At 37.6% G+C, this 18640-nt stretch overlaps 1 protein-coding gene across 9 annotated transcripts in view; it reads right to left on the bottom strand.

Moving 5' to 3' along the window:
- Positions 1–191: 191 nt before the first annotated feature.
- The window catches only part of LOC127938645 (ras-specific guanine nucleotide-releasing factor RalGPS2), a 99728-nt gene continuing 81279 nt past the window's right edge, over positions 192–18640 (bottom strand). For 6 of the 9 annotated variants that reach the window (XM_052535396.1, XM_052535399.1, XM_052535395.1 and 3 more), the window contains exons 10-21: positions 14440–14577; positions 14269–14359; positions 13509–13579; positions 13118–13259; positions 12434–12585; positions 12289–12343; positions 10507–10584; positions 7865–7970; positions 5962–6054; positions 4679–4784; positions 4423–4514; positions 192–3499 (exon numbers count right to left, since the gene is read on the bottom strand). In XM_052535396.1, the coding sequence (XP_052391356.1) occupies positions 3470–3499; positions 4423–4514; positions 4679–4784; positions 5962–6054; positions 7865–7970; positions 10507–10584; positions 12289–12343; positions 12434–12585; positions 13118–13259; positions 13509–13579; positions 14269–14359; positions 14440–14577 (1154 nt within the window). In that variant the 3' untranslated portion in view covers positions 192–3469. The remainder of the gene's footprint in view (positions 3500–4422; positions 4515–4678; positions 4785–5961; positions 6055–7864; positions 7971–10506; positions 10585–12288; positions 12344–12433; positions 12586–13117; positions 13260–13508; positions 13580–14268; positions 14360–14439; positions 14578–18640) is intronic. The other 3 variants (XM_052535401.1, XM_052535400.1, XM_052535402.1) reach the window with 1 other exon arrangement.

Raw genomic sequence — 18640 nt, 5'->3', positions numbered from 1 at the left:
GAAAAGGATAATATAATGTGTAATCAACTAAAAAAAAAAAAAAAACACCAACTCAGATCAAATAATGACTCTGCAAATAGATGTTAAAAATCATGGCTGATGATTACTTCATTGCAATGTAATTACATTGGTATATGCATTTCCGAATGAAAACACATCCTCAGCCAAAAGAAGACACTGGGACCACTGGATTAAAAAACATACAACCAAAAGTGTTTATTAGTTTTGTCCGGTCTGGAACCCCGGAGCACATCTCTCAGGTTAAAGGTCATAGCGCTCCGCTGGGTCGTGTCCCAGGCACTGTGGGGGCAGACAGGGAGGAGATGAGGGTGGCACACACGCGCACACACAAGCAAATTCATTTCTTAAACAACTCACTACAAATCTGTATGAGTCCGTTGTAACACACCACCACATAAAACAAGTGATGCGGTGAAGTTCAAACAGCCAAAGCAAGCAGCATCTATCACATGTGTGTACAGTATGATTTCATACGCACTGTAAATATAAAGACAGTGAAGCTGAAACATACAAAGTATGAAGAGATATAAAGAATTTCAATGAAAAGACTGAACATAATATTACCTGTAAAGAAAAAAAAAAAGACAAACCAGCAACATAAATTACATTTAACACAACTACAGTTAGGGGGTAAAAAAAAAAAAAAAAAACATCAATCTCGGGATCAAAGATTCAATCTCGTTCACGAAAAAAGGGAGTCAGAGAGAGACAGAGTAGACATGTAGTGTGAAATAATAAACAACTGGAACAAAAACAATCCAGAAAAGTCCAGAAGCAGCTTAGTCATGTTTCCCACCATTTATAAACCATACAGTTTCTTGCTCTTACTATTCCATAACATCAACCGTCATTCATGACATTTTAGAGAAATAAAGCAAGAAAATGCCACAGAAACAACAGAATCATCATTTACTTTACTTCAAGTCCCTGCTGGAAAAGCCTGGAGACCTGTCAAGATGCGCAAATCATATCAGTAAAATGTCTGGTGTGATGTTCCACTACGTTTATAAAAAAAAAAATATATATATCCCCATTTCAACACCTTTCTCCTTTAATTGGTCAAGATCGCCCGAAACCGCTCTGCTTTCACGACGGCTCAACACTGACAATCCAGCCTCACGAGACTTTCACAGCTTGAATCAAACCGACATTCACGTTCATTTATCATGTAAACACTTTGTCGACAGCTTTTCGAGCGTCTCATTTCGCTGATTGACTTCCATACCTTCTTCCCCTCATCATTTATGTGGCAGAGCTTCAGATATCTCAGAGCTTTTCACAACCCAAAGTGCTAATACCTGACATTAAAGGCTCAGAACGATACAAACGCATGTAAACAAAACCCACCCCAGATCAGCGAAACCGGGCACAACCAGCATTTCTCAAATGTCCCAGTATTGCCGGTGCTGAACGCCCCATTTCCTAGAAAATCCTCTCTTTTGGGTTAAAGACAGCTTACAAAAATATTGTTTTAAGAAGACAAGTAAAGCAAGGTGGGGAGTTCCCCAACCCTCGACCTCAGCATCCAATCATCTCCACTCAAATCCCACACAAAAGCACCTCAAACAAGCGACGAGAGCTCGTTATTTAACTCAGGCCGAGTATAAACCAGTTCCTCAGTTACCATTTATTTATGTCAATTTGGTTTATCATTGTTGGCCAAACAATGAAGCCGCAGTACTTCGAAACTCTGGAAGAAGTCTCTTGCAATCATCATCCAAGCAACGTTGGATTCATGTCTTTTATTACCCAAGATCCTCCCTCCTCTTCTCAGAGTGTTTGAAACAAGACTATGACGTCCAAGCCGACTGGAAACAGTAGAGCAGAGTCTGGTCCATGAAACACAGAAGCACAGGATCAAGTGCAGTGGAAAGATAAAGATGGACCCATCTAACTGAACGTCCTGAGACATCCTGGTCCGGCGGATAAGGCCTCCTGCTTCATGACGCTGCATGAACGCTAATCATTTGTTCAAAGCTTTACAGAAATCTCTTGTTCCCAATAGAAACTGATAAAGCGGTTCTCTAACCTTAATGGCTCAACGAGAAGTAAACATCTCACAAAAACCAAGTCAATGAGGCGTTACTTTCAAAATCAGAATGAAAAACATTGATTATGTAACAAAATTAAAACTGTCTAGACATGTGCAACTATCCCAGTAATACTGAAATAAAATAATAAAATAAAAACCACATATAAGCAAAACAATAATAGTGGTGGGCCACTGATTCTGCAGAAAACACAAGTGCACATGTGACTTATCTCCTGCTCCGATTCCCACCGTTCCATTGGAAAACAATTGGTAAGGCTGGAAAAACTAAATCAAAACAAACAACAACAAAAAAAGATTGAATGGGGCTAAATACATGTAAGATGTAAACCAACTGACGTCTGTTCCCACTAACATTCACAGCTTGAAATGTGTGTTTATGTAGGAGTGTCCTCGAAGACGACTCGTACTGCGAATCCAAAAGCGAACAAACGCTTCTTTTACCGTTTGACTGAACTTGTGTAAACCGGTGTGCTTTATTGCAGATGTTTTGAAGCTGTACGAGTCTTAACATAAAGGAGTGGCTTCAAACATCTTGTTTTTCCTGCTTGATGAGCTCTTCCGTCCTCAATCTTGTCTTCCTACACGCCCTTCTTTCGAACATCTTAGGTGCCTTCGAGCAAAACAGACAGGTTTGTGTGTGTGTGTTTGTGTTGATATGAGCTAAAAAGAGTTTCTCTTCATCTGGAATTCATGGATTATCGGAGCCCTTTCGGAAGTCCCTCATTTTTAATAAATGAGGGACTTCCATTTTCTGCAGTTGAAACCTGTTTGTGGAAAATCTTTTGTTGTGCTTGCGCTAGCCTTACTCAAGTGTCTGAAGACGCAATTAGCATCTTGTGTGAGTGTTTGAGGATCGATCTACAGAGCCGGAGAGCTTCCTACGTGTGTTTTGTCAAAGAAGGAGGAGCGCTGATTAGATTTACTACATAAAACTCAAGCAACAAACAAGTAAAGAAGGTGTAAACAAACTCCACAGGTCCATGAAGAGTCCTTCAAGAAGATCCCAAGAAGATTCCACGTTCCTCGCTTGCTGGGAATCGGATTGAAATGCAGGAAGTGTAAATAAAATTTAAAAGGAAGGAGGAATCGGGTCCTTCCAGCGGAGGGGACACCATTGCTGCCGGGGGCATCGCATCTCTCTCTTTCTCACACACACACACACACACACACACACACACACACACACACACACACACACACACATTCTGCTTGTTAAGGCAGTGGTGCTCAAGGAGTTTGCCGTGGGGTTCAGGCTGGGTGATGGCAGTGGAAAAGCTCCAACGCACACAAAACACGAGTCATTTGCTCTTTCATTCGTCCCAGGCCTCTGCTCCTTCCCCAGTGATCTTCATATTCCTCTGTCATCCAGCCGTGTTGGATTCGCCCTGGTTTCACTCATTCAAAGGACATTAGATTCGCTGGGACCTGAAATGGAAAAAGAGAAAGTGACAATGACAAAATCTCTAAATTATCTCACATGTCTGATTTCAGAAGATCATGATTATAATTAATGCACGATAAATTATTCACAGTTTGGGTGGAATCAAAATATGCACCAACTAGTGTCTGCAAACATAATAATAAAACAAATTAAATACTTGTCTATTGTAAAATGTAAATAATACATATTAATAATACATTTAAAATAGAACATATTTTAATAATAAATAACATGTTTACACAATTATAAATTATTTGCTTTCCATGGAAAAATGTTATATATATATATATATATATATATATATATATATATATAATTTTGTGCCAGAGAAATAGTGCTGATTTACATTGGATAATACATTATAATCTGATAACTATAGGGCCATATTTAAAAAGCCATCCCCTGAACAGCTTTATTGTTTTTAGCTCATTTCTGCAGTTCTAGTTTGCAATGTAGTTAACTCTTTTTAAAAAGAGTAGCTTGACTGTAGTTTAACTAATAGCCTCTTTCAAACTAGCTTCTCCAACACTGCACTTGACAAGCACTAGAGGGCAGTGTTACTGCTCAGTTTAATGAAGACCTAAACACCTGCAGACACAAGGTTTTGAAGGTCGGTCTGACCGGTGCACTTTATGTGGAATGCTGTTAATTGAATCGATCCCACTGAAACAGTGTGAATGATTTGATGCTTCAGAAAATAAAGTTTACAGCAAAATGTATTTCAACACAATAGCATCTCCCGAGGAGCAATTAACATCTACAGTTCAGCTTAAAAATACAGCCTTTGCATATACAGCGAATACACACCGAAGGGCACAACACTAAATGGCTTTATGTGGTGCATTTTCTCTACAAAGGAAACTTAGTTAAATAACACTCTAAGCTGAATAAAGCTACACACACTCACCTGTTGCCTGTTGCTCTGACAAGCTGCACTCAAGTGTTTGAACCACAGCAGAGCGTTCATTCTGTTCCCTGCTTGGAACTTATAGGAGTTTCCTGAAGACACACACATGCAAATAATTGCAGGAAATTGCATATTATCATATACGGACAAATAGTCAATCTTTTCTCAGTATCGACTGAATAGATGTTTTGCAATAGGCTTTATTTCTTTGATCGGTCATCTCTCTTTGATTGAGGCTTGTGATTGGCTGTCTTACCGTGCTCAGAGTCAGTCAGCAGGAAGACGTCTGGATGCTCCGGGTCATCTGCCATCATGGCCATTAAGCCCAAAACAGAAACACTTTTGCTGGCGGTAGACTTGAACTGTGGAAAATAGTCAAAAAATATTAAAATGCTTCTACAAAAGTTTAAAAAATAATTCAATATAAACATTTTATTTACAAATTATAGAAATTAATTCATGTGAAATAGTTATTTTTATAAAAAAAATGTTTTTTCAAATATAATAATTTTAATTACTTTTTATTTTAATGGCATTGCAATTTGTATAGAAATTCAATTAACTTAAACTACTACTATTACTATTAAAATATAAAATATAAAAAAGTGGCAATCAATATTTTTTGTATATAAATAAATATTTTTATTATAACTTAATATTGGCATTATATTTGTATAAAATAATTTAATTAGAATTATTAATATTATTTATTATTATATATGTAATGACATTACAATTCTTTGAAATTATATTAATGTATTATTATTACTATTCTGAAAATAAAATAACTATAAACTTGGGTCCAAACATGAAGTGTTTCTAATCTCATTTTCATTAAATATAAACATTTAAAAACCAATCATATTAAATAGCATTACAATTCTTATAGAAATGAATTCATATTGACCATGAACTCTTAATATTATGAATACTACTACCTATTGTTGTTGTTGTTATTATTTCATTAATTAAATTGAAAAATGAACATCAATTTAGCGGTTTTAATATAAAAATCCACGCACACAGCTCGGCTTCTTTCTTGTGCACAATCCTGAACACACATGTATCGCAAGCGTTGGTGTAAACAAGTAGCTTCGTGTGTGTAAACGTCTGTTAGTGTACGTGAATCTGATAGTGACATGTGCTTCTCATTAACACTGATAATGTGTGATGTCATCCATCTCATTATCCAATGCGTGCGAACATCTTCCCTCATTCAGCATTCTGCCATCAGTGTCATACTGTAGCGATTATGTGATGACGCATCGGGCTGCAGGACACAGAGACGCTCTCTTCCTCTCACATGATGAGTGCCATCATTTCATCAGCTTCAGATGGACCACCCATGGACTGTATAAAAGCATACTGAACACTAACCCTGGTCGAATCTGCCAGTTCTAATCTCAGACATGCACCACAATGAAATCCGTGGGAATGAGGGCACTCAGGTTTTTATAAGTCCAAAGTGCCATACTAAGCAACGATATGGTTTGAGAGACTAATGTGTGCTGGTCTCTGTAATAGTGTGGAGAGACTCACATGCTTCCTCTCTGTGGCCTTGAGGGACTTGGCAGTATAGTAGTAAAGCTGAGTACCACAAAGAGCCACCCAATACTTAGTCCACGCTGCCACCTACAGAAAGAGACAGAGACAAACCATTAGTCCAAAAACACTGAGAGCTTTCTCAGAGGTAGTGCAGAGAAATAATCAACCAACTACGGACCACAGACATTCATCAACCACTTAACTTAAAATAAACGTACAATAATGAAATGAAACATACTCCAACTTAAAAGTGCAACAATCAAATTCAGTTTCATAAGACTACCACACACACACACACACACACACACACACAAGTACAAAATCCCCACAATGTCAGCTACGCATAATATATCAAGCTTTTGTGTGAAACATATTTCCTGAGCAAGCACAAAACTAAATTGAAGGCCAAGACGAAATCTGAACATATCGATCAAGATTAACCGGACGATACACTTTTATTATCATTTATGCGAGAAAACAGAGCCAAAACATGTAGTTATCCAGTGTATGCATGTGCAAGTTTGAGGAAAGGGTCTAGAAATACAGAGATGGGCAGATTTAGTAGCAGATCAAATATATATGCAGGAAATGGTTTTTAAAAGGCCTCCCGGCTCCCATTACTGGACTTCAACGCAGTATCTTTTACTGCCTTGGCTGGCTTCACACACTCGTCTCTGAAGAAACCGCTGTGTTTGATGGGGCTGATGGAGAAATGACTGACAGTTAAGAGAGAGTGTAGAACAGAAGATAAAGGAGCAGATTATGAGGAGAGAGGGAAGAGGGGAAGAGACGTAATGACAGAGACGGAGGAGTGCAGACAGAGTTTTAATTTTACATTTGGACATCAAGTGGTGACCCAACAGCACCAAATTAATTTAATGTAAAAAAGATAAATGTCATCAAGATCAAGAAATGTAATGTACACTAGCTCAATATTTTGGGATGAGTATGATTTCGTTTTTTTTTTTTTAAGAAACTGACATTCTGCAAAAGTGACAGTTAAAACATGTATAATATCAGAAGAAAAAAAAAAATTTTAAAAATATAAATTGTTCTTTTGAACTTTCTATACGAAGAACTTTTCTATTCTTCTATTATAAGAAGAAGAAGAAGAAGAAGAAGAAGAAATGTTTCTTGAGCAGCATATTAGACTGATTTCTGAAGGATCAACGATGCTGGAAATACTGTACAGCTTTGAATCACAGGAATAAATTACATTTTAAAATATATTCAAATAGAAATATATTCAATCAGTAATTTGAAATTGTGATAGTATTTCACACTATTACTGTTTTTTCACCAAATAAATGCAGTGGGCACCGGAGACTTTTAAAAACATTTTTAAAAAACCTTGCAGACTTCAGACTTTAGAATGGTAACGTTATAATATAATATAATGAAATATGCATAATACATTAAGGATAACTTAATAATACTACTATGAAAATACACAAACTCTTCATGCTAGCCTTTACCAAGTATCAGATGAATATGCATCAAAATAGACCTTTACTGGACTTTGACGTCAAAAACGAAATGTTTTAAATTGCAATATTATTTCAAAAAACGACGGTAAAAAAAAATTACCATTTAGCAAAACGGGAGTGTAAAAGACTTCTTTCAAAAACAAAAGTTAAATAACAATGTAATATTGTAATATTGTGTATTATTCCAAGTGTCAGATGAATATATATCCAAATAGAGATTTATTGGATACACTGCATTTGTCAAAAATAAATAGATATGGGAAACAATTTTTCTTTCTTTCTTTTTTTTTAAAAGAGCCTTTTTTTATAATGGTTTGCTAATAATGCACCATTTAAAAATCAAGGAAAAGAGGGTGAGATCACAGAGAAATGTTCTGGGCAGGACACAGATAAAGTGGTGGTGCTCTCACCGTGGGTTTCTTGCCCTCCTTGAGGACTGTTTTCCTGCGTAAAACCCCCTGAACTGTGATGGCTCCTGGGTACAGATGCACTGCCAGCTCCTCCGAATCTGCAGAGCTACACACACACACACACACACACACAGGACATGCGACACTTTTTAAAAAAGACACACATAAGCATATATATCAAGTGAACATATTTTAAAAGCCACACCTCAGAGTTATGATGTGAAGAAAGTGAGGGTGTCAGAGAAAAAGAAAGAAAATGAGTAAACTGAAAGACTGAAAAAGTAATATTGACTAATATCTATCTTACAGGGGTAGTCTCTCCAAAAATTAATTCGGTTTTCAATTGTTCAACCTCATGTCACTCATGCATATATTAAATGATATGAATTCAAAAACTTTGATTTGCCTATTTAAACTCTGAAGTGAAAAAATATCTGACTCAAAATAGTAGAAGAAAAACACCAGAGCACTCTGCGTGAAAAAGAAACTCCTGCTCCTAGTGTTTTAAAAAAACAGCGCTTCCTTTGAAAACAGTTGAAAAAATGATGCTAGCTTCAGGAAAACGCATTGGTGGACACGTATCCTTAAAGGGTTAGTTCATCGAAAAATCTAAATTCTGTTATTAATAACTCACCCTCATGTCGTTCCAAACCCCGAGTCCTCCATTTATCTTCGGAACACAGTATACCCTACACACAGCTTCAATGGAGGGACTGAGAGCTCTCGGACTGAATCTAAAATATCTTAAACTGTGTTCTGAAGATAAACGGAGGTCTCACGGGTTTGGAACGACACGCTGTTTTTTAAAACACTAGGAGCAGGAGTTTCTTTTTCATGAAGAGTGCTCTGGTGTTTTTTTTTCTCTGTGCAAAGAGCTGAAGAATGTTCAACTTTAAGTAAAATGCAGCGCTCATTACTGTCATGTGATAGTCAGCCGCCCAATCACAGTGGAGGAGGGGCGGGACTAATACCACACTGACCAAATGTCACACATTCTGCTTGTACTACAACTAAACAACAATGGAGGAGACGATAATATTGCCAGAGTATTCATGTCTGTACAAGATGGGATTCCTGGACTATTATGAATACTGACATGAAAAATGATGCTTGCAACATTTAATTCACATTGCGTCTGCCACATTTCTTCTGTGGATAATCTGTATCATAGTTACCAAATAAAACAAACAAAAAATGCTGCGCGGCACAAGTGCTCACAGCTAGGCGTTTTCAGCTGGATATATATAAATAGCCTTAATTATGGTTTACAAGTTTCTCTATCTAAACGCAGTTTTTTTTCCACCACTGCATTTTTTTAACTAGCTTATCTACATTTATTTATTTGATTGCTTTTTTGTAGCAGTGTTTTAAAAGGGGATGAATGTAGCCCCACTGAAACGTTCTCTGTGAATGTTTGAGCGTGCTGTGCTTTGATGTTCAGTATTCTCATCATGGTAAACCCCTGTCTGAGAGACTGAGTCTCAAAATATGATTGAGCATTTTTAAAGCACCGCTGGGGCCTAGAGAGCACTGCTTGTGGAACAAATTCACCACATTCAACAATAAATTTCAAGACAATTACTTTCAGACTTCAAATCATCCGCTGTGAGCAATGTTTCCTTTATTATTCACATAATTTGATGGTCTGCATCTAAGCTTTTTTGTCTATTTATTGCATTTTACTGACGCATTTACTGATCTTGTCATCAAAATGCCATAACTGGCTGTTTCTGCTGAGGTATTCAAAGCCATGATGGAGTTTAGCCATATCTGAATCTACTGTATGCAAACACTTACTTTTCAAGTCCTGTCCTACATTATTCTTGTTTGATGAGCTGCTTCACTCGGAAATAGTTACAATACAGCGGTCACAAACCATCTCAACAAAGAACAGTTCACCAAAAACTGAAAATGTTTTGTTCCGTCGGAACAGATTTGGAGTAATTTAGCCTTACATCAATTGCAGTGAATGGGTGCCGTCAGAATGAGAGTCCAAACAGCTGATAAAAACATCACAATAATCTGCATGCAAATGATCCACAAACTGTGTTTCTAACAAACATCTATCATTAAGATTTATGGTTTCTAAATTCAAACCATTTTAGACAAACTACTCCTTGAGGATGACTAGTTTACTATTAATTTAGACAATCTAATAACTATTGAATTAGCAGAGTTTAATATTGATGTTTTAGGAAATTTTTTGCACATAATTCATTCAGGTCATTCACAGTGATGATGCTTTTGGCACTAAAGGTCACAAACTGGCTGTATTGTAATCAGTAAATCAACATTAATCGTTCAAACCCTTATTTCAAAACAGGAACATTTAGTTTCTTTATAAGATTGCAGCAAGCAGCGTTATTACAGCAGAGGTGAGGGGAGCTGTGTGTGTTTGGAGTACAGAAAGCAGGAACAGTCAGAAGAGATGCTTCAGTGGCTTTTGCGGGTTTTGATTAGCAGCAACAAGCCAGAACTGCAGCATTAGAGTCCACATCACACACGTGATTCAGAGAAGCCCACCACCTGATTCCACAGCAAGAAAACACACACTACACACTGTGATGATGATATTTCCCCAGTTGTACAGGGTAAGTCAGACGGAGAGAGACCCGGTGGGGGTCGGAGGGTTGTTGGGTTACCTGCTGGACCTGAGCGCTCCTCTGCAGGTAATGCGGCCCACCCTGCTGACGGGGCCCAGAGAGTGGTAGAACCGAGTCCTGTAGAGTGTCAGTCATAGCGGGGCAGGGGTCAGTCACAACACACAGTACAGACTGTGCCAGAGCTCTGCACCTTTTTTCTTTGTCTCCTTCTATGGCCTAAACTAACTCTGGCTAACATGTCTAAACAAACGGTTGGCACACAACATGTGGTCCTATTGCCATTTGCAGGAAGTCATGCGCTCCCGGTAAGAAAACAACCAATCAGAGCTGCGGTCCGTAACTTTGTTTGTGTTCAAAATGTAGAAAAATTAACATAATAAGCGAGTACACCATGAATCCATTTTCCAAACCGTGTTTTCAGCTTGTCCTGAATCACTAGGGTGCACCTATAAGTGTTTATATTCGGACTATTTTAGATTGCTTCGGGGTACCGCGGCGGAGTAACCCAGTACCTTTGTGATTCTTCATAGACATAAACAGAGAGAAGTAGTTCCGGCTACGATGTTCTTCCGCAAGACGCAAGCAGTTCTGTTTATTAACCGCTAGAGCGTCAAAAGTTCCCCACCGCAGCTTTAATATAACTAATAAAGAGTTTAATGTCAGCCAGCTATGAAGTGACAAGACGCTAAGCTTTTATTTTGCGAAAATGACCTGCGGATCACATAATACCCCAATAGTTACTAATGACTGAAAAATAAAATAAAATAAAAATTAGGGATGCACCAAAATTTCGTCCTCCGAAAAAAAAAAAAAACAAAACAAAAAAAAAACAGGCATTTTCTGTTTTTGGCTGAATTAGGAAAACTGCTGAAAATATATGCCCCACCTGGCCTATTAATAATATTTTTAATTCTTAATTATTCTTAATTATTATTTTTTTTGACTAATATTCACAGAATTGTTCCCATTTAGAATCATGTATTCCAGAGAACAAAATGTATTACATAAATAAATAAATATACACAAGCGCTGTTTTTTTAATAAAAATATTTAAAAACAGAAATTGTGCATTATCCATTAATAAAACTATTTGCTTTTGAAACTGACACTTCTATTACACGGCCAAACTAAGGTTAACGGTTAATTTATTACGGATTTAATTTATTTTTTGACAATTATTTATAATATATATATATATATATATATATATATATATATATATATATATATATATATATATATATATATATATATATATATATAGAACAGACTACCTTTTTAGAATACAGAAGGAGACCAAGAAAAGCGGGCTTTGACATGCATTTAGGGTACACTAATGCATTTGTGTACACCTGAAGCAGCATGGTAGGCAGCGGCCATCACAAATGACTCTCTTATACTGTTCCTGTTACAGGAAGTTTATCTCATTAGCTACAACAGAGGTAAGCTAGAGCACTAATGAGAAAGCACAGGCAGCTGAGAGTCACAGAACATACTCTTCTGTGCCAAAAAAACACTTTCTAGTGCAAAGGTCCTTTTACATCACACTTGATATTGTCAATGCATCATAAAAAATAAATTACAGCGTAAACAAATAATCACAAGAGCTGTACTGGAGAAAAGCGATTGATGATGATGATGAAGATGAAGAGTCTCTGTTCATGAGGGTTGGTGGAGAGTGGTGAGGGTTAGGATAGATTCCAGCATGTTCCATGACGTCATGCTGTGTCCTCACGCATGTACTCAGGCATGTGCTCATGTATGTGCAAGTGTAACTGTCCTTGACAGTGTTTGCAAGTGTGAATGTTTTAGAAGACTCACCTCTCAAAGGCAGGCCATGACATCTCCTCACTGAGCTCCGACCCTTCACTGCTTCCTGAAATCATACGGTCATGACACATAAAGAATCAAAAGAAGGATCCGGTCCATGATCCAGTAGCTCTGTGCATGTGTTTGTGTGTTATACCCAGTGAAATGCCGCTAGACAGTGTTGAGCTCTCTGCCTGTCCTCGTGTGGGCGTGTGACTTTCCAGCACGCTGTCGTCCAACAGGTGTCTGGATCCGGCGTTGGGGAAAGTAGCGCTTTTAAACTCCACCGTGTTCGTTTTGTGGATAAAACTGCAGCACACACAGGAAAGAGATGAAGTCTGGATTGAAATGTTTTCTTAATCAGCAGTGACAAATCTGGCAAGAAACCAGAAGAATATCACATATAGAACTTGTAGAAACTACCGTATTTTTCGGACTATAAGTCGCACCGGACTGTAAGTCGCATTTATTTAGAACTAAGAACCAAGAGAAAACATTACCGTCTCCAGCCGCCAGAGGGCGCTCTATGTGTTCAGTGTAGACTACAGGAGAACTGAGCAGCATAGAGCGCCCTCTGGCGGCTGGAGACGGTAATGTTTTCTCTTGGTTCATTTCTCCTGGTTCATGTCAAATTAATTTTGATAAATAAGTCGCACCTGACTATAAGTTGCAGGACCAGCCAAACTATGAAAAAAAGTGTGACTTATAGTCCGGAAAATACTTATACCGGTAAGTATAAGGCAGGTCCTCCTCCTGGGAAGTTTCTGCTTTATGCTGCAGGGAGTTTCAATGAATTGTACTAAGCTACACACAAAAGAGTGGGTGAAGTAAACTAACGCACTTGTAGCCGAGGCTGTGGCTCTTCCTGTGTCCATAGGTGATGAGGTTCCGGGGTGAGGGTGGCGTCGGCGGGACTTTAGACAGGGCACCTTCAGCAACATTACCTCGACGACCACATAAAGGTGATGCAGATTTATCTGGACCTGTGTCACAGAAACAGCAGACATACTAATCTTTAACAAGAACGTGTGACACTAAAAGTGTCGGGGAGAGCAAATCTGAACCGATGAAACTTCACTGTGACCAGAGCAAACTCAGCATGATGCAACATAAATAAAATCAAAATGTTGTCACATGTCATGGTTGCATCTGGTTAGGATAACGCCTCAGAAGAGAAGTGTGTTTTGATGCCTGGTTGGCGTCAGTGTGTGTGGGCCGCAGGCGTTTCTCACCTGTGAGGTCTTCTCTGGAGGCAGTGGTGCGAGGTGTGCTGGTAGCTGGTGGCTCAATCTTTAGGGATAACCTGATACGTATATAAGCAGAAGTATCATTTACAAATTCAAAGACAAACTCTAAAAGCATAATATACATTACCTATGAGAAGTTCGGAATTAAGATTTCTAAATGCATTTATTTTTGAAAGAAGTCTCAAACTCATCAAGGCCGCATTTATTTTGATTAGAAAATACAGTAAAAACAAACAAAAAACACCGTAACATTGTGAAATATTAATACAATTTAAAATAGCTGTTTTCAATTTTAATATATTTTAACATTTAATTTATTCCTGTGATGCAAAGCTGCATTTTTTCAGCAGCCGTTGCTCCAGTTTCAGTGTCCTTCAGAAATCATTCTAATATGCTGATTTGCTGCTCAAGAAACATTTATTATTATTAGCAACGTTGATAACAGTTGTGCTGCTTAATATTTTTTTAAAAACCATGACTATCATTCAAGTAAAATAAATTAAATAAAAAAAAAATCTGATTTGCATCACAGGAAGAAATTACATTTTAATTTATATTCAAATAGAATTTTTAATATAATTTATAATTAACATTGCAATAATATTTAATAATATTACTGTTATTTTCCATCAAAGAAATTTAGTCTTGGTGTGCATAAGAGCCTTTTTTCAAAAACCAAAAAATTATTAATTCCAAACTTTTGAAAGGTAATGTTCTATGTAGCATAAACACAGCTCCTGCTCACTTATAATTGTCGTCCTCCACAAACTTCTGTAACTCCTCAATGTAGCGCACAGAGTTAAGATACTTCTGGACGTGCGGCAATACTGGGATATCTGAGAAAGAGGGAGAAATGAATTCCCAGTTACTTCTGATCGTTTGCCAAAGTAAACAAACACACAAATTCGATACGCACCATATTCAACGGATCTCTGCAGGTCTGAGATTATTCTCAGAATGTTGTTCATGAGGTTGGAACGCTGTTCGTTTTCCAGAATGCTGCCGGTGGATGGATACGCAGAATCGATGTAGGTCAGATCAGACAGATATATACCTGCAAAAATACAAGAATTAAAAAATATTTTTTCAATTCTTTTTGGCCACAAAATCTACAGCAAAATAGCAATACCTTTACTTGTTTGTAGCTTTTAATGTGACCCCTGCTGGCAAAATGAGACTGAATGTGCAAAGACTAATTTTGAGCTACAGAAAAAAAGAAAAAAAAAGATTTTTTGAAAAATGTCAACTTTGTTCTAGTTTGAGGTTTTCACAAAAATGAGTTAATTAAGCCCTTGTCTAGTGATTCTACTTCTCTGCTTGCTTCTTGATGACTACTACTTCCCCTCAGCACAAATATGGTATAAACTGCTGAGCACAGTTGGAAGAAAGATAAACTTCAGATATTATATGAAATTTTCAGAGAATGTATTAAATGGTATTAGAGTACTTCTCAGAGGAAATACATGTCAGATTTATTTAGACCAAATGCATATCGGCCGAAGATTCTTTTAAATACAATTAATGTTTTTAAATCCTGCTCCTAGAACCTCATTAGAATTCTCCACTGATTCGTGTGAACAGTTTTTAAAACATTTTATCCATAAAGCAAGTGTATCAGGTCTGACACACCATCTCAAAATTATTTTCCTCTAGAAATGGCTTCTCATCAGAGATCCCTATCTCTTTTCTGACCCGTGTCACCTTCACAGGTTTATGATACTTTTCTTAGCATTAAGCCCTCATATTTTGGTACTGATGTTCTGCCTTCTAAGATTTTTAAAGAGGCTTTTCCAAGTTGTTACTGCTATTATCAATAGCTCCTTAACAAATTGAGAGATGAGATCCTTCTTCAAAGACTTGATCAGGTAGCTGGTTTCCTGTGATCTGTGCTGAACTGGTTTGATTCCTACCTTAAGGACAGATCTTTTTCTGTGAATTTGGGTATTTGTTTGTCCTCTCGGGGCTCAAATCACCTATGGTGTTCCGCAGGGTTCTATTTGGGTCCTCTCCTTTTCTCATTACAAATGCTTCCACATTTTTCAAAAACATAATTTATGATATCATCTCTTTGTTGACAACACTCAACTTTGTTTTCCTGTTAAAAACAATAACTGTTCTATGTCTAATCTTTTTGCATGTATTCAGGACATTAAATGCTGGAAGGACCTGAATTTTCTAAAGTTAAATAATGATAAAAATGAAATAATGTTTTTTTGGTCCAACAGCTGTCTTCTGGCATTTTCAAGCGGCTTGGCCCCCTGTCATCAAATGTACGAGACTGGTAGAAACTTTGGCGCTGTCTTTGATCCTACGTTGTCTTTTGATAAGCAGATCAGTGCTGTTGTGAAAAGCAGTTTCTTTCAATTAAGATCAATTGCTGGAATCAAGAAGATGCTTTCCATGAACGGCCTTCAAACAGTTATTCATGATTGGATTACTGCAACACACTTTATCTGGATTTGCCTAAATCATCTCTGGACCAATTGAAATTGGTGCAAAATGCGGCAGCCAGATTAATGACTGGCTCCTGGTAAAGTTCTGTGTTAATTTTAAGATTTTGCTTTGTTTTTAAAGCTCTACATGGTTGTGCTGCCCAGTATATTTGTAATCTTTTCACTCCACATTCAAACTTTAGATCTCTTTGGTCATCTAGCCAATTTCTCCTCTCAGTCTCTCGTTCACATTTTAAAACTAATGCGACCAGGCTTTTGCTGTGGTAGCTCCTAGGCTCCACTTAAGATCTTCCCCTTCGATTTCTTCGTTTAAATCCTCTTTAAAAACCCATTTGCCGTAAAGCACTTTGGTTGCAACTCCTGTTGTTTTAAAATGTGCTTTATAAATAAATACACTAAACTAAATATTTGGATTAGTGAGGACCATTATGTGCAGGAAGTATCTGCATTAAGAAGAAAGATGTGCTGCTTCTGGAGAAACATTGCATGTTCACAGCATGTAACAGACCGTGTGTGAATATTGATGATTTGTATTTGTGACAGCATGTTCTTAGGAATATTAGCTAGAGGACTGCAAACAAGCACCGACCCATTACAGACATTTTATTAAGAGTATCGCATCTGTGATGATCATCAAAACACAACATGAATGACTGCAGGACAAATGAAAGATTCAGAAAATAATTATAGTGACAAATCAATCCCAGAATCCAGACTGATTTAAAACCGACAATGGACGAGAGAGCGCATGGTAAGCATTGTCTTAATTATCATTACTCTGCATCTCTCAGCAAATCGGGGTTACAGCCCTATGCCAGACAGTCTGCGGCACACACAACTTAGCAAACACATTGCAAAGCAACACTGCCATAAAAGCAGACAGAATCCCACAATAACCTGTGAAAAAATGTGAACAACACAGAAAAACTGTGCTGCAGTGTAGGGGGACACTGAGAGCTGGGATCGAAAGTGCAGTGGGTGGAGTCAATTAAGTGATTGACAGCCCTAGATCTCTAAATCTAAACAGAAGAATTCCACAGTCAACGAAACTGATAACCCATAGAATAAAAATTAGAAATAAATAAATAAGCACACATCTTTGGACCTATTATATATATATTAGTTCAAGAGGTTGGGGTTGGTACTTTTTTTGTTGTGCTTACCCTAAAAGTATTTAACAGTAGTGTAAGTAATTGCACCATGCATGCAATACAAAGTGAAAGAGATCTTGAAGAGAGACGGTTGCTTTGTGAATGTCAGACAAAGCTCAAGCACAAGCTAAATATTATTGTGGGAGAGCAAAATGGGAGAAAATCTCTACCGAAAAGGAGACGTCGGTCCATTTCTATAGAACCTCTTTTAATAGGGTGAAGTCTAGCCATTCAGACAACACACTTCCATTTTAAACACCTCTGCAAATCACACACACACACACACACACACACACACCATAATACCTGAATGCCTAACTTGCATTCCAACTAATATTACTGACCAGAGCTCAAACAAACAACCTGACATAAATAATAAATTCTTCCTTACGGTCAATAATTACAGGAAACACATTTGACTTGTCCCTCAGTTTGTAAAAACAAATAAAAATGGTGTTTAAAATAATGCAATTACAATGAAAGTCAAGGGGCTCTTCAGGTACTGAAAGCAGAAATGTGGTGCATATTTAATCTGTAAACTTATAAATTGTCCTGTATTACTACTGTTCGAGGATCAACTTCTGTTTAATGTGTTACTGACATAATTCCTGCGAGTGGACTTTATATAAACAGTCTCTTTCTGGAATAATTGCCTGTTGGCTGGGTTTGGCTGCCATTACATGCTCTTGACAGGAATTAAAGGCCTGTATATAATGTTACATAGACAAGGTTAGAAAGTGATTTTATCGCACTAGTCTCATGTAAACAAATATAATGCGTTTACATTTTGTGGTTGTACAATCAAAACCTGCTCTATTTTAACATTTATTTCAGTGCAGTGGCTCGTCCCATATTCCTTTAGCTGTGGAAAACAAATCCACAAGAAACCTTGCAGTCCTTAAAGCTACAGTTCACCCAAACAAACAATCCAAACACACTGTGTGGACTAAAAACAGAGACATTCTTCAAAATATTTCAATTGGACTCGCACAGAAGTCAGTCGGTCATTCAAGTTTGAAACAACATGGTTAAGTGAATTTTCAATTTTAAGCAAACTATCCCTATAAGGACATCAAGCTTTCTGAAGATCAGATGAGAGCCAAACAAACAAACATTTGTGACGGCACCCAAACAGCACTTCAGCTATGAATTTATACAAGAAAACAGGGGAAGGAGATTCTGGTGTCACGGGTCAGACGTGCCCCACACTTTGTCCAAATGATCCTCAGTTTCCTTCTATTTTAAACAAACAACAGAGACCAACGTGGGAAGATCATTATCTATTCAACTTGTGGCGCCCTCTCAGGACTGCTGAAAGCATGTGTGTTTAGCGAGTGCAGACCACAGGAAGGAACGGAGTCGCGTGCTACTGTGCTCCAAGCGAAAACAGTCCTCTCCGTCTCCACATAGATCGCAAGCCTATTCTCCCTGAGTTCAGAGAGATCCCTCTCCCCCCGTTTGCTGTCCCCTCCTCCTCCTTTGATGGGAGATGAAATTGTAGACGGGGTTGAGT

This window comes from Carassius gibelio, chromosome A20, assembly GCF_023724105.1.
Source record: "Carassius gibelio isolate Cgi1373 ecotype wild population from Czech Republic chromosome A20, carGib1.2-hapl.c, whole genome shotgun sequence".
In the NCBI taxonomy this organism is placed as follows: Eukaryota; Metazoa; Chordata; class Actinopteri; order Cypriniformes; family Cyprinidae; genus Carassius; species Carassius gibelio.
Note: the sequence above shows the minus strand (reverse complement) of the source record. Positions and strands in the feature narration are given on the sequence as shown.